The sequence below is a fragment of the Chiloscyllium plagiosum genome, unplaced genomic scaffold (genome assembly GCF_037043375.1).
Source record: "Chiloscyllium plagiosum isolate Xiang-an unplaced genomic scaffold, Cpla_swu_hap1 HiC_scaffold_12, whole genome shotgun sequence".
In the NCBI taxonomy this organism is placed as follows: Eukaryota; Metazoa; Chordata; class Chondrichthyes; order Orectolobiformes; family Hemiscylliidae; genus Chiloscyllium; species Chiloscyllium plagiosum.
In genome coordinates, this window is record NW_028270150.1 from 65,892,989 (window position 1) to 65,913,924 (window position 20,936).

The 20,936-nt window shown below is 39.7% G+C and overlaps 1 protein-coding gene across 2 annotated transcripts in view; it reads left to right on the forward strand.

Annotated features, from left to right (window-relative positions):
- The window catches only part of pola1 (polymerase (DNA directed), alpha 1), a 282,829-nt gene that overhangs the window by 108,689 nt on the left and 153,204 nt on the right, over nt 1–20,936 (forward strand). For both annotated transcript variants that reach the window (XM_043700756.2, XM_087992882.1), the window contains exon 27: nt 18,886–18,918. In XM_043700756.2, coding sequence (XP_043556691.1) covers nt 18,886–18,918 — 33 coding nt within the window. The remainder of the gene's footprint in view (nt 1–18,885; nt 18,919–20,936) is intronic.

Consider the following 20,936-nt stretch of genomic DNA (forward strand, 5'->3'; position numbering starts at 1 on the left):
TAATTCATAAATTCTTAACGAACTACAACATGAACCACACAGTTACTCTGTTTCACACTTGACAGGCAATATGCTGGGATTATAGCCATTTTTTTCTGAATTGTTGACTAATTATATGGCAATGTTTGAGGAGTGGCTTTTTCACAAAGTCAAGAGATGTAATTCAAAGTAATTTTGCAGGACATTAGTTTTCTGTATTTTTTGTGATAACTGATTGATATTGGCAACATTGTCTTCAAACCTTATAAGACAGCAGCAAATCACAAGTGAACTAGCAAAGATCATTACCAATCAGCAACATGAATAAAAAGGCAATTGAGTTAAATTTATGAATCAATATTGAGAAGTTAACAAAGCCAAATATTATATTTAGAAAGTTATTTTTGTTCACCAGCTTGAGTTCTTCTCCAAGTTAGCTGTAACATCTTGTGAATAACATTTGTAACATAATAGAAATGAAAGAAACCATAACATTTTTCAAGTAAATTATTAAACTCGCCTGCACAATACTATTAGAGAAACATACTTTTTTCCAAAACTCTTTACAAATGCGATCTGATCTGCTGTGTCTAACATTTTTGACTTTTTAGTTCATACTTTTACCATTTTCTTTAGTCCAGTGCTCTGTTCTTGTTTGAAGTGCACTGGTGACTGAAAGGAGGTAAATTACCAAATTCCATAGCTTCTTGCACACACAGACCTGTGTGGAAACCTAAAAATGTTTTCATGAATTGCTAGACAAGCTTGCTATTCATGAACTTTGCCTCCTTAGTGTTAAGTGTATCAAGTAGGATAATTCAGTAAATTAAAATCTCAATTAAAGGAAAAGAAAGACAAATTTGTTTAGTTTTTTTTTGTGTAAGACATTAAAATGGTAAAATGTAAACTCTCCAAAAAGTTTTGATCAAGTAAGTTTGTTTTTCCAAGGATTGTGCTTTCAATGGGCTATGCATGTTATGATGTTTCTGATAAACAAATCTTAAATCAAGGCTACATTTCAACATGTTTGCTAATTTATGCCATTTCTTTTATGTTTTGTATTGAAAAGGAATCTCATATGTAAACAGATAACAAGCTATGGAAATATTTGCCATTGAATGTTGGAAGGAGATCCTGGATAAAATTCATGATTTGAAAATGTGACTTTAAAAAACTTTCAGCATTATTATTAAAATTAAATTTGGTAAACTAGGAAAGAACCAAGCCAAAAATCTTAACCTTCTCGATAAATTTAATCTTAAACAAATTTGCATTAAAGGTAATTAATAGTACTGTCATGTCATAATGCTTTTACACAAATGTGTAAAGTGCGTTCTTACTGAAGTTTGCAATACTTTTAATGTAGATAGTATAATCTTTGGCTGAAATGCTTTACGTTCATCATAAAGACTGCTTGATGGAATGGTCAAGTAAATTCCAAAGCTATTTCAGAACACAGAATGCAGAAACTTCACGAGAAAGGGGGGATACTTTGAAAATATGGTAAATAAACCTTATGTTGCAATCTTGATTTTAATTCTTAAACTGTGAAAGCAAAATGAAATTAGAGAACCCTTTTTATTTGCAGTGTAGCTGGTTCTGGAGTTCACGGTTTCTCTAACCTGTGATAAAAGAGATTGATTGTGTAATTGGACCTGTTTCTAGTCAGGTGCAAAGACATGTGCACGATGCCCTACGTACAGGGGTTGACAATATATTTACAGTTGCTATTCTGGGAATACTTATGTGAATCTTTCTTTGTGTTTGCATTAATCTTATCTAGTGTTTTTGGAAGAATCCGTTTATAGCTGAAACTTTAAATCCCGTGTGTCTAAAACTGGTGCCACTTTAATGCATTGTTTAGAAGTTGACTCAAGATTTCATTTTAGTCACATATCATACACTTAATGAAAGTAAGTTTTGGAAGCTGTTCGTGTATTTCGACAACTGTGCATCCAATGCACAGTGTAATATTAGACTGCTACTTTAATGGCACCCTGGTTTTACAAACCTGATGTAACCATGATTCTTGTAATATTTTCAGATTTACTCATTTAAAACCACATGCTGTCCAACCTGTCTCCATTTGGTGACTTAGGTTACAAAGCAGCAGAAGAAAAACCAGCACCATATTTTACATGGCATTTGCTGGCTGTTCTTTCCATGTTAAGGAAACTGCTCTTACAGCTGGTATAGTTTCATTATTGATGAGCATCTCTGGCCCTTTATTCTGTGAATCAGATATGTGATTTGAGTATTGTCAGTCAATTTGAGGCACATCTACACCCTCTAGTGTATGCCTAACAAATGGGCCACTCAACTTTTCTTTCTGAATCCAATGCTGGCAGATATTGTCTGTTCTTCTTTTTGAGTACCATCTCCTTTTCCTTAAAATCTATTGTCATTGCATATTCTGTTCTAACTCCTTCTGCCCGACTGTGCACTGCAATTGCAATCACATTTGCAATTTCCCTTTTGACTCTGAAGTCCTGATCCCATTGTTATCTTCAAGTTCTGTGCACAATTTCCTGCACCAAGTTTATGTCTCTATAACTGCAAATTTCCCTAATCAGGTTGCCACCCCTGCCACAGGACTGAAATGGGCCTTAACGAAGTCCCTACAGTGACTGTAAACATGGTCAACTCCCTTGTTTCATCCTCCTTTGCCTGTCTGTCATTGTTGCCAGATGGATCACCCCAGTGCCTCCCAAGTCTGTCCTCTGTTGTACAGCAGGATGGTACCTTGCCTACCAACCCAGTTGTGGCCAGATATTGCAGTGGGATTTGTAATTTCTTTTCCTGTTGCCTCCTGAATCCTTGACCTCATCCTATTCCTTTAGCTGTGTGCTGTCACTCAGCAAAATCATCCAAAATGCATAAGCTAACAAAACACACCAAACCTCTCTAGCCCCCTCTCTGAATTCCTCCACAGTCTGATTTGAAATCAAACATTTCCAAAATGCAGTAATAAATGAGCAAAGGATTAAATGATTGTATTGAGTTGTGAATTGAACAGAGCCCAAATTGTTATTGCCTACATTGGTCTGATTTGTAACTTTGCTCGATTTTTTTATGACCGGCTTGGTCTTTGTGAAATGAAGGGCTGATAAACCCCTCTCTTACCATTAGTCCTGATGCCAAGTTGTTTTCATTCATTTATGTTGGACAGTAATATCATTGCATTGGATCACCCCAGTGCCTAACAGTGCTAATATCATTTCTAATGTGCAGTTGCTATGCTTGATCCAGCATTTAATGATCGCTGCTTCCCAACAGACTACTTTATCCAGCGTCCCTGTCTCCAGGTCCCGAGTGATTCTGCCCCAGGCCCTTAATGTGCAGCTCAGCCCAGGTCTTGGACCAATTTAGCCATTGTGCTTAATGCCTGTCACTCCTGAGCTCCACTTTGATCTATTTATTGGTTGCAATTCCAGTGGCTCAGATTAAGTCCCAAATTGATACTGCACACTGGCTGGGTTATCGATGTATTATTTTTAAAAGAGTTTCCTAGCAGTTTCAATGGACAGAGCACTAAGCCATTACCAGCGAGTCCCCGAGCGCTGGTGTTGAGTTCATTTCTCCACGTTGACTGTGCATTAGGCTAATTGCTAAATTAGTCCATGGAGAACAGTTAAATACCATGCAAGACTGAAGATCTTTCAGTGGTGAAATCTGAGTAGATTATTTTGAATATTAAATGTTTTAACTGGATGCCTTTTTTAATTTTAGTCTTGCATCTGTCAGCATCAGAACATTGTGTGGAAATAGGCACCTGCTGTTGTTGTGTTAAATATGCGTCTTGCCACATTTAAATTGCATTTATAATCTTGCACATTGTGACATTTAAAAGTGGTATGGACTTGATGGGGGTGGGGTGTGGTGGTGACAGTGGTGGGTGCGGGAGGAGGGGAAGGTACCAAAGTTTCTGTAACAAGACTAATCCTCTTTGGCTGTGTTATTCTAAATGCTTCATAATAACTTGAACTAGAACCAGCAAAGTGTTTCTAGCCTCCAGAGGATTGCTCGCTGGTCAGAACCCTCTGCGGATGTATTATTTTGTAAGTGCTGTAGTGTATTGCACACTTAAGCATGCAGTGCACACATTCCATATATTTGCTGCGGATTCTGCCTGTAATTGTCCATAAAAGTGATGTGTAAATGCATACATGACTGTTGAGAGTGCCATTTTTATCAATTTTTGAAGCGTAATCGGAAAATCAGTCCCAAATTCCTTGGGATGGTTTGAGCATTAATCCTAATTGCAGAAACAGCTAAATTTGTGATTTGGAATTATTATGTATTCACAGATAACTTTGGCAAGCAGCGACTGGAGAAAGTTCTATCTCCTCTCCCATTGTAATTTGAAGGTGCAATAATGTTCATTGCATGTTCAGAATATGCAGTGATTTCACTGAAATATTCAAGATTATGAAAGGGGTTGACAGAGTCGACCCTGAGCTGCTGTTTCACCTGACTATGGAACCTTGAAGGACAGACAGTTTCAAGAGAAGGGACTGATTGTAGAGCTGTGAATCTTTGGAATTCTGTTCTCCAGAGGATTGTGGGTGCTCCATCTTCAAACATGTTTAAGGCTGAGCCAGACAGATTTTTTTTGGTGTCTCAGAGAATCGAGGGCATGAAACTGAAGTTTAAGTCCAGGATCAGCCATGATCACCTGGAATAGCAGGGCAGGCTCAACATGGTTTCTCCTCTTCCAAGTACTTAAGGTTGTTTTGATGTTCTTTATCAAAAATAGACGGCTTTAGTGCAGGAATTCAGTGTGGTTCTGTTCTTTTCAATGTTAGCAATACAATAGGCACAATTCCTTCTCCATCTTTTACTGTGTTTGAGATTTTGTTTTCTTTGTGCACCAGAAGAAGTTTTTTTTTCTGTGTTCGAGCTAATGATTCTCTTGTGTTCTGTTGTGCATGCCTTTGACGTAGAGTCACAAGAGATGTACAGCGCGGAACTAGACCCTTCGATCCAACCACTCCATGCCAACCGGATACCCTAAATAAATCTAGTCCCCTTTGCCAGCACGTGACCCATGTCCCTCCAAACCCTTCCTATTCATATACCCATCAGATACCTTTTAAATGCTATAATTGTACCAGTCTCCACCACTTCCTCTGGCAGCTCATTCCATATACGCACCATTCTTTGCGTGAAAAGGTTACACCCTAGGACCCTTTTAAATCTTTCCCCTCTCATCTTAAACCTATGCCCTCTAGATTTGGACTCCCCCATCCTGGGGAAGACACCGTAGCTATTTATCATATTCATGCACTTCATAATTTTATAAATCTCTATAAGATCATCCCTCAGCCTCCAAGCTCCAGGGAAAATAGTTTCAGTCTTTCCTTATAGCTTAAACTTTCCAACCCTGGTAACATCCTTGTAAATCTTTTCTGAAGCCTTTTAAGTTTCACAATATTCTTCCAATGGCAAGGATACCAGAATTGCACAGAGTATTCCAAAACTGGCCTAACCAATTTCCTGTACAGCCATAACATGACCTCCAAATTCCTGTACTCAATACACACTTCAATAAAGGCAAGCATACCAAATGACTACTTCATTGTTTTATCTACCTGTGATTCCACTTCCAAGGAACTATGAACCTGCACTCCAAGGTCTGTTTGTCAGTAACGCTCCCCAGGGACCTTACCATTAAGTGTTTCAGTCCTGCCCTGATAAGCCTTTCCAAAATGCAGCACTTCACATTTATCTAAATTAGACTCTATCTGCCACTCCTCGGCCCATTGGCCCATCTGATCAAGATCCCATTGTACTCTGAGGTAACCTTCTTCGCTATCCACTACACCTCCAATTTTGGTGTCATCTGCAAACTTACTAACTGTACCTCCTACGTTCACATCTAAATCATTTATATAAATGACAAAACGCAGTGGACCCAGCACCGATCCTTGTGCCACACTGCTGGTCACAGGCCTCCTGTTTGAAAAACAGCCCTCCACCACCACTGTCTGTGTTCAACCTTCGAGCCAGTTTTGTATCCAAATGGCTAGTTCTCTCTGTATTCCACGTGATGTAACCTTGCTAACCAGTCTCCCATGGGGAACCTTGTTGAACTCCTTACTGAAGTCCATATAGGGCCCCATCCACTGCTCTACCCTCATTAATCCTCTGTTACTTGCTCAAAAACCTCAATCAAGTTAGTGAGACATGATTGTCCACACACAAAGCCATGTTGACTTTCCTTCATCAGTGTTTGCCTTTCCAAGTGTATGTAAACCTGTCCCTCGGGATTCCCTCCAACAACTTGCCCACCACTGATTTCAGACTCACTGGTCTGTAATTCCCTGGCTTTTCCTTACTACCTTTCTTAAGTAGTGGCACCACATTAGCCAACCTCCAGTCTTCCAGCACCTCGCCTGTGACTATTGATGATACAAATATTTTAGCAAGGGGCCCAGCAATAACTTCCCTAGCTTCCTACAGAATTCTGGGTACATCTGATCAGGTCCCAGGAATTTATCTACCTTTACTCATTTTAAGCCGTCCAGCACCTTGTCCTCTATAATATGGACATTTTTCAAGATATTGCTATCTATTTCCCCATGTTCTCTATCTTCCATATCCTTCTTCACAATGAACACTGATGAAACATACTTGTTTAATATCTCCCTCAACTGCTGCAGTTCCACACAAAGCCAGCCTTGGTGATCTTTAAGGTACTCTGTTCTCTCCTTAGTTACCCTTTGTCCTTAATGTATACCTGGCATATGCTCCTTTTTCTTGACCAAAACCTTAATTTCTCTAGTCCCCCAGCATTCCTTACACACACCAACCTTGACCTTCACTCGAACAGGAGCATACTTACTCTGGACACTCATAATCTTATTTTTGAAGGCTTCCCATTTTCCAGCCGTCCCTTTATCTGAAAACATCTGCCCCCAATTAACTTTGGAAAGTTTTTGCCTAATACTATCAAAATTTGCCTTCCTTCAATTTATAACTTTAAGTTTTAGATTTGGTCTATCCCTTTCTATCACTGTTTTAAAACTAATAGAATGATAAGACCATAAGACATAGCAGCAGAAATTAGGCCATTCAGCCCAAGTCTGCTCCACCATTCAATCATGGCTAATAAGTTTCTCAACCTCATTTCCCCCACCACCCCCTCATTCTCCCGCTTTCTCCCCATAACCTTTAATCCCTTTTACAATCAAGAACCTATTTACTTCTGTCTTAAATGTGCTCAATGACCTGGCCTCACAGCTTTCTGTGTCATTGAATTCCATAGATTCGCTATTCCCTGGCTGAAGAAGTTTCTCCTTTATCTCAGTTTAGAAAGATCTTCCCCCTTACTCTCAGGCTGTGTTCTTGGGTCTTAATCTCCCCGAGCAATGGAGACGTCTTCCCAACATCCATTCTGTGCAGGCCATTCAGTGTTGGTCGCTGGCCCCAAAGTTCTCCCCCACTGACATCTCGGTCACCTGCCCTGCCTTATTTCCCAAGAGTAGGTCAAGCTTTGCACCTTCTCTCGTAGGTGCACCTATCTACTGAATCAGGAAATTTTCTTGTTATATACAAAATCATTCATCCTGCAGAGCCTTTTCAGGCCTTTAAAGGTTGTAAGTGTCCAATCATGAGTAAAGAAACCATTGTAAGAAAAATGTTGTGCAGTTTAAATTGAAACCAGTATTCCAGATGAGGAAAACAGTGGCCAATTAAATGTGAAGAAGTCCCAGTTCTCTGCATATTTGTTGTTCAAAACTCACCCTCCTGCAGGTGAATCTGTTGTTTGGAGACAGTATGGTGGCATGTCTGAAACTTTCAATACTGTGCTGTATGGATAGAAAATTCCTTTTCGTTTTGCATTTGTTTAAAGATTGTATTACATCTTTTACAAGGACGAAGTGTTTAGCAATTTATCAACATTACCAATGATGAATGAACACTCGCGTGCACAACTCTGTTTTATATAAGCTGTGGAGAAATGTTTCTCCACAAATATATTTTACAGGCCTTGAAAATTCAAGAAAGGTTTTAACTCCATTTTTGATGTTTTCTGCAAAATGTTGTAGGGGAGCATGACTTTTGATGTTGATGTAAGAGGTCTCCTGGTTTGTTTCACAGAGATCCACGTAGCTGATGATAAATCATTCACTTGATAGTTCAGTGCAGTATGGGCAAATTGAACTAGCCTCTTGGAATCCTATAACTTGTGTTAGGTGTGCATTCATCCACTTTCCATTCCATGTCCTTGAGCCGTGCCTGCTGGATTCTGAGGGAAGAATGAGATCCTTGTTCAAATGTCAGCCGCTTACAGTTGGCAGGAGGCTGATCTGTGATTTGTCTGCCTTGTGGGGTGTCAGCAGCAAGCTTTGCGGGTGGCAATGCCATTTGCAGTAGTCCATTCATGTGCAGGTTGAGAGGGGTGCAGGTGATTGCTTTACGTTACACTTGAGCTGTGGCAGTCCCTTGCAAATATTAGTAACATTGCTTGGTATGCCGTCTTCTCTGTCACCCTGTACCACCTCGACGCATTTTTGGCCATGGTCGAAGTGATTGTCTTTCAAGAGAGGGTTGCAACCTTGGGAACAGCTGTCTGTTTTGTCAAAACATTGGTTTCGTTTTGGGTTAAAGGTTAACAAAAACTGTGACCAAGAGCCAGATGACAGGGTGTTACTGGGAAATCTAATTAGTCATTAAGAGTAATCATGTCTTCTTCCAGAATTGCAGAGAGCTTGATGAAGGCAGGACCACCTGAAGGTGATAATTTGAAAAAAAGTAAATATTTGCCACAGAAACTTGGAATGCAAGGCCATGGGAAATAATAATTTGCACCCGAATTAGTCAAAAATGTTTGCAGCCTCACAATGTGGTCTAAAGAAAATGTTTGTAGCCTGAGGTCATTTGAAATTGTGTACCCAGTAAAGGATTGGTAGAAGTCTTAAAATAGCAGGCGTGTGGCTTTAGACTATTAGTACCTTGTCATTTCTGATGTGAAGCTGGCTAGAATTTCAGCCCCTCACAGGAGGTGGTGGACAGTCAGACAAAGCTAGGCAGTTGCTGATGAAAAAACAGTGCATTCATTGCTTTGGGTTTTACTAGGAGAGGTTAATGCAATTATTTATGTTAGAGTCCAACCACCTGTTAGAATCTTTCTTGTTAAAGGTCATTCCTTGGTGCCATGTCGTCTGACTTCAAACTACTTCATATTGAGTTTGTTGCCTGCTGTTTGTATGAACTGCAAATGTCTAGAGAAATGACATGTTAAAATATTTATATTATTTTGCCTTTTGTAGACTGCTTGCGATTTATTGTCTCTGGGTATATTTTAAAAAGAATTACAAAATTACTGTATCAAACTACAAAATAATGGCAAAGAGGATATAAAAAATGTCAAAGAAGTGTTTGTACTTCAAGCACTTTGATTAGAACTACACACATCATCTAATCCTATATAAATCAAATATTTCTTGTGGTTTCAATGCACTGAATGGCTCCCAGTAAAGATTTAAGCTACAGTGAACTATCTTGTCAGACACTGAAAGTCTGGTACTGTTGTTTTTTAATACCTGAAAATGTCTACCCAGTTTGAGGAAAACAATACACACAATTTAATCATTTCTCTTGCTGTGGACAAGATGACCTTGAATTAATATATCCATTCTCCCTGCACTCTTATTCACTGGATTCTACAGGCAGAAATAAAAGAGCAACCCTATCGCCAAGTTATATCTTGGCACTTGGGTCCATTGTCCACTGTTGCCAAATCTTTCGATTTATTCTTTTTTATTCTTGTTCCTCTCCTGTGCGATAGGCCTTGGGGCATTTTCAAAGTTTAAACATAGCATAGATTTAAATTTTATATGAGAAATAAATACATTGTAATTTTGAATGTGAAGTTCTGAAAGTAAATGTTCTTTTTAATTGAAATTGGCCAGTAATTATCCCCATGTCAGCTTCCACTGTCTTAGACACAGCTGCCTGTAACAGTTGGGTTATGTTTGATGCTGACATTTGTTCTTGTTTTGGGAGGTCTCCTTTAAAAAAAAATTCAAAGACAGAAGCATGTTGATGTCATTGTAGTGAATTGCCTCTGCACTTCAATGAAATAAGAAGACAATGGGGATGTAAAAATGCTTATCCTTTTGCCATTTAACAGTTCCATTGGGAAAGTCAACTCAAGGGACTGAAATAAGAACTGAGAATGGAGTAGAGAAGCCAAAGCTTAATTTTGACTGCTATTTCAAGCCATATGGAAACTGTCCATTTAAGACCAGTCTGACAACATAACTTAAGCACGGTAAATAAAGATATGTTTTAATTAAGGTTGAATGTCATAGAAAGCAATTATATTTCTTCACTCGATCAGGACTGAGATTTTCCTGTTTGTCTGACAGCAGGCCAAACCTTTTCAGGTAGAGAACTGATGAGTTACCTACCAACACACTCAGTCTGCCCAGGCTAGATTTCAACTACAGAGGTCAACAATTATCAACATTTGAACACTGCTCCTTGTAATTAGCAAAGCTCGTTTAATGCTTGAGATAAGGAAGGAGAAGCAGCAAGACGAGGCTGATGATCTATGATAGCTCAGTGGTCTGGCAACAGTCTCACCTGAAACATTGCCTGTTGGTGCCACATGGAAGTAACAACTGCTATGAGAAAACACTGCCTCAATACAAATCTGTATATCTCATAAAGAATGCAGTTCGCATTGAGGGAAGAAAGAAAGAGAGGAAATTTCAAGATTTCTCGGTATTGAGTAGTGTCTTAGTCATGTAGAATACAGTCGGTTCTGCTATAAGGTGGTAGTTCAGTTCTCATGCAATCCCATGTTATAAGAAAATTGCATAATAGCAACACCATTTAAACTAGTGGGACCAGAATCGCGTTATGACCAATACACGCTTTAAAAGTTTGCACCTTAGAAACTGTGTCCCCAGTTCATAGCGAATTCACATTAACGAAACAGAACGACCTGTAGTCAATTAAAGAAAACGTGCGATGAATAGCTGGTCTGCCTTTAAACTTCCCCAAAAGATAATTTTCAGTTACCTGCACAATTGAGATTGATGACGCTGGCTTATTTATTCTGATCACTTTTTTCAGATCCTCTTCACCAATCACCATTCCCAAGTTCTATTTCTCGATTTTGCTCAGATTGCTACCTGCAGTTTAGGCTAGATACGTTCTTGCTGAAGATGATTATTGCCCAACACTTTTGTAACGAGACTGTCAACTGTCACCTAACATCCCAAACCCAAATCTAAATATTGTTGGGGTACAGCTGCATGTGGGTACTGCCTTCGAGCAGGTAGTTGGTAGTAAGCTGCCGCCTTGAATCGCTGCAAGACCATTTGGTGTAGGTGCACCAACAATGTCATTCAGGAGGGTGTTCCAGGATTTTGACCCAATGACAATGAAGATGCGGCGATAATATTTCTAAGTCAGGATGGGGAATAACTCGAAAGATAAGGTGTTAGTGCTTCAATGTATCTGCTGCCCTTGTCTTTCTAGATGGAAGTGGTTCACCCTTTGGAAGGTGCTGCCTAAAGGATCTTAGGGAACATTTGTAGTGCATCTTCGAGAAGGTGTAAGCTACTGCTGCCGAGTCTTGGTGGTCAGAGTTGTGAATATTTGTGGTGCCATTCAGTCAGTCTGGTTTCTCCTGGATGATGTCAAACTCTTGACTATTGTTGAAGCTGCACTCATGCAGGCAAATGAAGCATATTGCACCACATTCCTGACTTGTTCTTTGTTGATGGTAGACAGGCTTGGGGAGTCAGGAGGTGAGTTACTTGATAGTGCTTCAGTGTCTGAAGAATTGTGAATGCAACTTAACTCTGGTGTTAAACAGTAGAAACAGCATGGTCCCACAATGATCAGATCAAATCTCTGCAGTCCTGCCATGTCCAATGATGTATGGCAGAAGACAATTAATTATGACATGGCTTTTCTGTGAACACTCCCATTTTTATCAAGGACAACACCCAGGACCTAGATTCAAAAGTCAAAGCCAGTAACTTTCAGCCAGTCGTATTGAAGAGCCTCCTTCACAATTCTTTACCATTGGAAAAGTTGGTACTCCATCAATCTTGTTCACTCATATTAAGAAATGGCATAATGCACAGACTTGAGCAGATGTCATAGATTAGAGCAACATCCAAATTGAAGTAGTGAAAACTTGTGCTCGAGAATCAGTCCAGCCTTTCTTCAAGCTGTCCCAGTCCAGCTATAACACTGACCTCTACCTGATGCAGTGAAAAATTACCCAGGCATGTGTGACCCACTAGAAATGGCAAATCCGCCTTGGCTAATTGCCAACCCGTTGGTCCACTCTCACTTCCCAGCAAAGTGATGGAGAGTGCAATTGATAACACTATCTGGCTCTTACCATTAGCCTGTTCATTGATGTTCAGTTTAAATTCTGCCCAGAGCACTTGGCTCCAGACCTCACTGCAGCATTGATCTGCACCAAAACAAAAGATGATCAGTTCCAGTGTTGAAGTCAGAGCGACAACCTTGACATCAAGACAAAATTTGTCAAGGTGCCCATGAAGAATCCAAATTGATGGGAATCAGGGAGAAAACATCCAGCAACTTAGAGTCATAGCGATGTACAGCATGGAAACAGACCCTTTGGTCCAACCTGTCCATGCCGACCAGATATCTGAAAAACAGCCTTCCACCATCACCCTCTGTCTTCTACCTTTGAGCCAGTTCTGTATCCAAATGGCTAGTTCTCCCTGTATTCCATGAGATCTAACCTTGCTAATCAGTCTCTCATGGGGAACCTTGTTGAACGCCTTACTGAAGTCCATATAGATCACATCTGCCCTCATCACTCCTCTTTTTGCTTCTTCAAAAAATTCAATCAAGTTTGTGAGACATGATTTCCCACGCACAAAGCCATGTTGACTATCCCGAATTAGTCCTTGCCTTTCCAAATACATGTACGTCCTGTCCCTCAGGATTCCCTCCAACAACTTGCCCACCACCGAGGTCAGGCTCACCGGTCTATAGTTCCCTGGCTTGTCTTTACTGCCCGTCTTAAACATTGGCACCACATTTGCCAACCTCCAGTCTTCCGGCACCTCACCTGTGACTATCAATGATACAAATATCTCAGCAAGAGGCCCAGCAATCAGTTCTCTAGCTTCCCACAGAGTTCTCAGGTACACCTGATCAGGTCTTGGGCCACTCCCCCTCCTCTCTTGCCTCCCTTTCTATCTTTCCTGTAGCATTTGTATCCTGGAACATTAAGCTGCCAGTTCTGCCCATCCCTTGATCCATGTTTCCGTAATTGCTGTGATATCCCAGTCTCATATTCCTAACCATGCCCTGAGTTCATCTGCCTTCCCTGTTAGGCCCCTTGCATTGAAATAAATTCAGTTTAATTTATTAGTCCTACCTTGTCCCTGCCTGCCCTGACTGTTTGACTCACTTCTGTTCTCAGCTGTGCCCGTGTCAGACCGATCTCTTTCTTCACTATCTCCCTGGGTCTCCCCCCTCCCCCACCCCACCTTACTCGTTTAAATCCTCCCAAGCAGTTCCAGCAAATTTCCCTGCCAGTATATTAGTCCCCTTCCAATTTAGGTGCAATCCGTCCTTCTTGTACAGGTCACTTCTACCCCAAAAGAGATTCCAATTATCCAAAAATGTGGATCCTTCTGCCATTCACCAGCTCCTCAGCCATGCATTCATCTGCTCTATCCTCCTATTCCTGCCCTCACTAGCTCGTAGCACTGGGAGTAATCCAGATATTACTACCCTTGACGACCTCCTTTTTAAATTTCTGCCTAACTCTCTCTAATCTCCCTTCAGAGTCTCAACCTTTTCCCTTCCAATGTCGTTGGTTCCAATGTGGACAATGACCTCCTGCTGGCCTCTGGAGCCATAGTTAGTGCAAAGGCGAGGTAGTTGTAGTTGCTGAGTAATAAATCATCTCAGCCCTAGAATTGTACTACAGTAGTTCCTCAAGGTAGTAACTAGTGCCCAACCAGCTTTTCTACTTAATCAATTATCTTTCTTCTTTCATAACAAAAAAACAAAATGCTGGAGAAACGCACCTGTGCCAAGAGGAATGGAGTTAACATTTTGAGTCCTTAATTTTCCAACTCCTTTCCATTGTGAAGGAGTGCAATACTGGACTTGAAATGTTAATTCCATTTCTGTCTCCACAGATGCTGCTAGACGTGTTAGATTTCTCCAGCACATAATGTCTTTGTTTCGGATTTCTAGAACTGTAGTATTTTTCTTTTATTTGACCTTTCTTCCATCTTATGGTCAGAAGTGGGAAGTTTTCTGTTTGTATGATGTCAGTATCACTCTCCACTTCTCAGTTGCTGAAACAGGTAGTGCTTCCATGCGGTAAGAGCTGCACAGCATTAGGATCTGTCATGATCAGTTCATTTATCCACCCTGCATCCACCATGTAACTCCTGATCAATTGCAGAGCCAAGCTCCTCAATGCAGTCATACCCTCCAATTCTTGATCACTGACCAGTTTGATTTACCTAACCTTAAGGATGTGACTGCCTCCTGGGGAAAAGAATCTAGAGAATTTTCACCTCCTTGATTTGGCTCAGTGTCTGAAAGCTTGGATTCCTTGAGTCTGATCTGAAGTTAGTCAAGATGTGAATTCTCATGACAGATGTGTTCATTGTGGATTAGCTTGGTGTCCATTTTTCACATTGCAGCCACGACATGTTGGCTGATGTTCCATCGCTATCATATTTTCCCCAGTTATTAATTATATTACTCTGGTATCCTGTTTTTCACACTTGAAGAATCTCCAATATGAACACTTCATTGCATTTTTCTTTCGTTTTCCCCCAATAGTATCAATGTAAAATCTAACAAGCTTTTTTTTAAGAAAAAGAGGGGGAAAACACTAAACCAAAATGAAACATAAATCACAAACTTGTGGTCTTTAACAGAGGTTTGGAGCCTAGTGATCTTCTGATTCTACTTGCAATCCTGCGTACTCCTGTTCTTGAACTCAAGAAAAGACAGAGTCTGTGAACACAAAAGAAGCCCTTCGGCCCATCGAGTCTGCACTGGCTTATCTACACTATTCCCACTTTCTAGCACTTAGCCCATAGCCTTGAATGTTATGACATTAAAAAAGTACATTGATGAGCATTTGTAAAGATTGAGGCTTCCTGCTTCTATTCCTCCTATGAAGTGTATTCCACATTCCTACCACTCACTGGGTGAAAATAACATTCCTCAAATCCCCTCCAAGCATCGTGCACATCCCCTTAAAATGATGCTCCCTTGTTACCAACCCTTCAACAGAGGAGAGCAACCTCTTCCAGTCCACCCTATCCATGCCCCTCATAACCTTGTACATCTCAATCAGATCCCCCTTCAGCCTTCTCTGCTCTAAAGGCAATGACCCAAGATCCTCTCTCTTCACAGCTGAACCTTTCTTTTCCAAACCTGCTGTTCCTTGCCTAAAGCTTTAAACTTTCTTAATGTACTTGGTCCAGAACTTCCTGTGCAAAATGTCACAGGGAGACGGGACCAGAACAAAAGAGGGAATATTTGATGTAGAGGAAGAAAAATGTCTTTTAATGTAGCCTGGCAAAGGATAATAAATGCAACAATAAGCTCCCTTTTTTTTATCTCAGTAGTTAACTCAGATTGATGTCTTTGTTTTTAATCTGACAGAAGATTTCTGATTAAATCAGGTTGCAAGTAATTTGCCATTTAAAGAATTGCCATTATTCATGATGCAACCCAAATTAAGCCTGCAACTATGAGGTTTGATAATATTGAAGTGGAGGCATTTAGATTAGATTAGATTACTTACAGTGTGGAAATAGGCCCTTTGGCCCAACAAGTCCACACCGACCCGCCGAAGCGCACCCAACCAGACCCATACCCCTACATTTACCCCTGCACCTAACACTACGGGCAATTTAGCATGGCCAGTTTACCTATCCTGCACATTTTTGGACTGTGGGAGGAAACCGGAGCACCCGGAGAAAACCCACGCAGACACGGGGAGAATGTGTAAACGCCACACAGACAGTTGCCTGAGGTGAGAATTAAACCCGGCGCTGTGAGGCAGCAGTGTTAACCACTGTGCCACCCACTAATTTACCTTGCAAGCCTATTGTATCCGAGTTTATATGCTAAATGCAGTATATTTGAGCTATTTGTGGTATTTAATTCAGGACAGAACAACTTTGCAATGTGTACTCTGGAGGAAGGAAAGTTGAATTCAAATGTAGGGTGGCCTTGGAAAGGTTTTTAATTACAACCAGTTTCTACCAATCCTGTAACAGTCTGTGCAAATATGATTGCTTTGGTGTTTGAAGGGGTGGCACGGTGGCTCAATGGTTAGCACTGCTGCTTCACAGCACCAGGTACCCGGTTCAATTTCAGCCTCGGGTGACTGTATGGAGTTTGCACATTCTCCCCGTGGCTGCGTGGGTTTCCTACCACAATCCAATGATGTGCAAGTTAGATGAATTGGCCATGCTAAATTACCCATAGTCTTCATGGATATGTCAGTTAGGTGCATCAGGCAGGGGTAAATATGGGAAATGGGGTAGGGGGTGGTTTACTCTTTGGAGGGTCTGTGTGGACTTGTTGGACCGAAGGACCTGTTTCAAACTGTAGGGATTCTATGAAGTTTCAACATGTTTCTGTTTTTGTTTGTGGCTTAAGATAATAGCTCCAATATAATGTTTTTCTTTTACTAATCAAGTTTAGTATTTTATCAATTTCCTATAGGTTTGGAGATCATATCTGTGGCCTGTTAATGCAGTATTACTGCACTGTACAGAAACCATTTCATTTCTATATTCTTGATGATGCTCTGCACTGACTGAAAAGGTGTATCTCTATAAAATGTCGATTGGTATTGAATGAAAACTGCATATTCTCTTATTCATCTATCACACCTACATGCTGTGATAGATGATGTGGCCTTCTCATTGAATGAACACAACATTGTAGTTCAACCACCAAATTGCACAGTAGAATATGTTCAATGTATTATGTAAAGAAACAGATGGTTTGGGAAAGGAAGCAAGACAGAATGTTTTGCTTTACTGGTTTTGGGCTTTTATCCACATTATCAGTTTAAATGTTGTAATTGGAGCCAGAGAGGCTAAATTATTCCCAATACGCATGGAAGGTTTCTCCAGAGTTCAGAATAAAATAAGAACAGCTTAGCTAACAAACTAAATATCATTAAATAAAGCACTGGTTTTAAAGTTGAAATTGAAAGATATATTGCTAGGAATCCCCCAAGTTCCACTCGAACCACATTATCTATTTAGAAAAGACTCTTAATTTATGGTTTTCCTAATCAGACAACACTTGGATTGAGGAGTTCATTATTGCTTTTAAGCAGTTACAGTCCAATAATGCTTACATCTCAGCCAATTAGTCTGAAGGGAAATGACTTTGGCATTTTGTAATAAGTGTTGAATTACTGCATAGATTTGCCTATTAAACTCTTCCCTGATGTGTTTAACATTAAAAGGGAATATTCTTTCAAATACACTGGCTCTTTACAGATACAGGACCAGTTTTCATTCTTTGAACAGAATTTGTTGGGTTTATCAGCCTGAATAGAGTTGTGAAATAACAACGTTAAAATATCATAAAGACTTAATAAGTGGCAAAGACATGCAGGTGTTGCTGTTTAATCTGTGCGCACTGTGGGCTCTACAATTAATGAGAATTAAATTAGAACTGTATTTTGCCTATTACGTGAGAAGTATTTTTTGGAGACAAAAGCAATTTTCATTAATAATGCAGCATTATAACTTGAAACAAAACAAAATATATAACTAATGTGTGTCGATAAATGTGCAAATACTTAGCATCATAGTTCAAAATCTCTGACTTTTACACATTCACTTTATGAATAACTCCTTTGCGACAGCTTGTGCAGTCTGTTACTTTTCCCTATTTACTTGTGCAACTCTTGCTGCCCCCAATAGAAAAACTATTGAAGCCACCCTTATCCAGGTTATCTAATGTGATGTAGTAAACAAGGTGGGACAGCTATATTCAGCTCTCGTTCTAATACCAATACTCATCATGGCCACGTGCATTGACAGTCTTCATAGGCTTTCCTTAAAATGAACTACCAGATAATTTTGATGCCATCACCATCTTACGTTCAGGAGAAAAGATCAGGTAACTCTGGAACCCATGATCAGGCAATTACAAACAGTTTTATTTTTCATTTCTTTGTGTTTATTAAATGTGTATTATACAATGCTGCTTGGGAACTGTGGCTTTTCTTCCCATTTCTTGCATGTGTGCCAACTCAGTCTATTTATGTCTTCAACGTGTCATTGCTATGTGGTCCAATATCAATTAGCCCAGTCCAGACTACAAATTTAAATTTATTCTGCATTACTCAGTTTCAAGTCAATTAATGAGTAAACCAGTGATCATGCATCCCTGTATTTAATAAGCTTGTAATGGAGAATATCGTTGAAGCGAGAATAGGAGTTTGAGAGCTACAGCATGGATATTAGCTTTTGCTGTATTGCATTGTCCAGACGATTGTGTTACACTGTCACTGTGCTCATTAATGCTAATGATTTAGCAAATATAACAGCTCATTTCATTGCAGGAGATGACATTATAATATTATGGCTATGGACCTACATTTGCGCAAGTTCATTTTAATTTCAATGGGCTTCACTTTTAAAAATGTTGCTTTGAGTCGTCCAGTTTATTTTTTGATTCAAAAGTTAGGAACAAATTAGCTTACTTCTATAAATTCAAGTTCGCTCGGATGTGAACTTGTTGCTTCCCACTTGAGCTGAAAGGATAAATTACATCCTGGTGCTGTCAGCAATATGTTACTGTTTGTGTTAATAGAGTGGACATGTACTTCATTCCAGTGCTTGGAAGTTGTTCACATGCAATGTTGTTCTTGTCTTTCAGATTCTCATGCACACCAAAGAGATGGTCCAGAAGGTAATTTATCCACATTACTATTGGTTTATGAAAAGGTACTAAACAAAACAAGCTTCAGGAGTCTTCGATTCCACTTCTAATAGCAACAAAGCTCATTTATATTCAAGAGTTTAATCAGGAATAAGTGATTTGTGTTAATTAAAGTAATGTTTTTCATATGTTGGATGTGATAAATTGTGTTGTTCCCCACATATGTGAACCTTGTGACTAGAAGCACTTCTCCCTTAGGAGCTGCCTCCTTTGAGTGCTTTGTGCTAATGCTGTGTTTACCACTTTTCTTTTGTATGCTATTAGCAGCAGATTTGCAACAGTTTTAATTTTTGGTTTATTTTGAGTAACCAAAAATTAAAGCCTGCTCAGATTGCCTTTCCCATTCTAACAGTAGCACGTGGGAACCTGCTGAATATGATAACTAATCTCCTTTTTACAGGTGTTTTGGAATAATGACATGTCACTTTACTGAGCAAACAAAGGGTGATACATGATCTAATGGGAATAGTTAAACTTTCTTTAGTCTTACTATTGTCTTTATTCAAGACAAAATAAAGCAACTTAATTATAAAGTTAAACATATTGCATTAACAAGAATGCACAGTGTGTGTACATCGTCTGTATAAATCTGCGTACGCACTTAATTTGGGTAATCAAATTTGCTGTATAGTGATCCTTGAAAGAAGTAAAATTGCCAATTGTTTGAAAATGACAACTGTGTTATGACTAATATGAAGAAAGCTCAAAATAGGAATATGTTGTTTTAAAACGGTCATGGGCTTTTAGTCAAAATGAACTTACATTTCAATTACAAAGATTCTTCAGATATATCTGTTTAATTTGGACTGTAAAGTTTGGATATTTTCCATCTAAAATAAAAACACGACAAGCTGTGGAGGGGTAGAAACTTTTGTGCAGATCCTTGTGTTCAGAAGAAGGAAAGAAGCAGTTTTAACTCACTTACATGTGATATAAATTGCAATGAAAGAATACAAAACATGACCTTCTGTTATATTTATCAATTCCTGGAACATGTTTTGCTTCTTCTTTCACAAACTTTTCTGTCAACATCACTCTCAAACTTTGTCGTTGGAATTTTCATAATGTCCATGCACAACCTGAGAAAACACAGAATTTAATGCTGCTGAGATTTCCAGTTGGTAGATTTAACTGTAATGAAATAAAATTATACATTGGTTTAGAAAGTGGGGTCTAAAACTCTATTCTGCTTGTACCCTATGGTTAATGTAGGAAAGATTGGATTGATGGTTATTAAAACATTCCTCACCAAAGCACAACCCTTTCCGTTTTGAAGAACAAGAGCAGCAGGTGCATGGAAATATGACCATCCTGCAAGTTTCCCACCAAAACACTCCCATCCTGACTTGGAAGTATATCACCATTCCTTCAGTGTTCTTGGTCACATATGAATTTGTTATTGTAAATTTATCCTGTGCAGTCAGACATGTGTCCCATTTTCTATAATGTCCAGTGTGTACTATTCTAAAATTTAAGGACCATAAGACCATAAGACATAGGAGTGGAAGTAAGGCCATTCGGCCCATCGAGTCCACTCCGCCATTCAATCATGGCTGATGCGCATTTCAGCTCCACTTACCAGCGTTCTCCCCGTAGCCCTTAATTCCTCTAGACAACAAGAATCTATCAATCTCGGCCTTGAAGACATTTAGCGTCCCGGCTTCCACTGCACTCCGTGGCAATGAATTCCACAGGCCCACCACTCTCTGGCTGAAGAAATGTCTCCGCATTTCTGTTCTGAAATGACCCCCTCTAATTCTAAGGCTGTGTCCACGGGTCCTAGTCTCCTCGTTTAACTGAAACAATTTCCTAGCATCCACCTTTTCCAAGCCATGTATTATTTTGTACGTCTCTATTAAGTCTCCCCTTAATCTTCTAAACTCCAACGAATACAATCCCAGTATTCTCAGCCGTTCCTCATATGTTAGACCTGTCATTCCAGGGATCATCCGTGTGAATCTCCGCTGGACACGTTCCAGTGCCAGTAT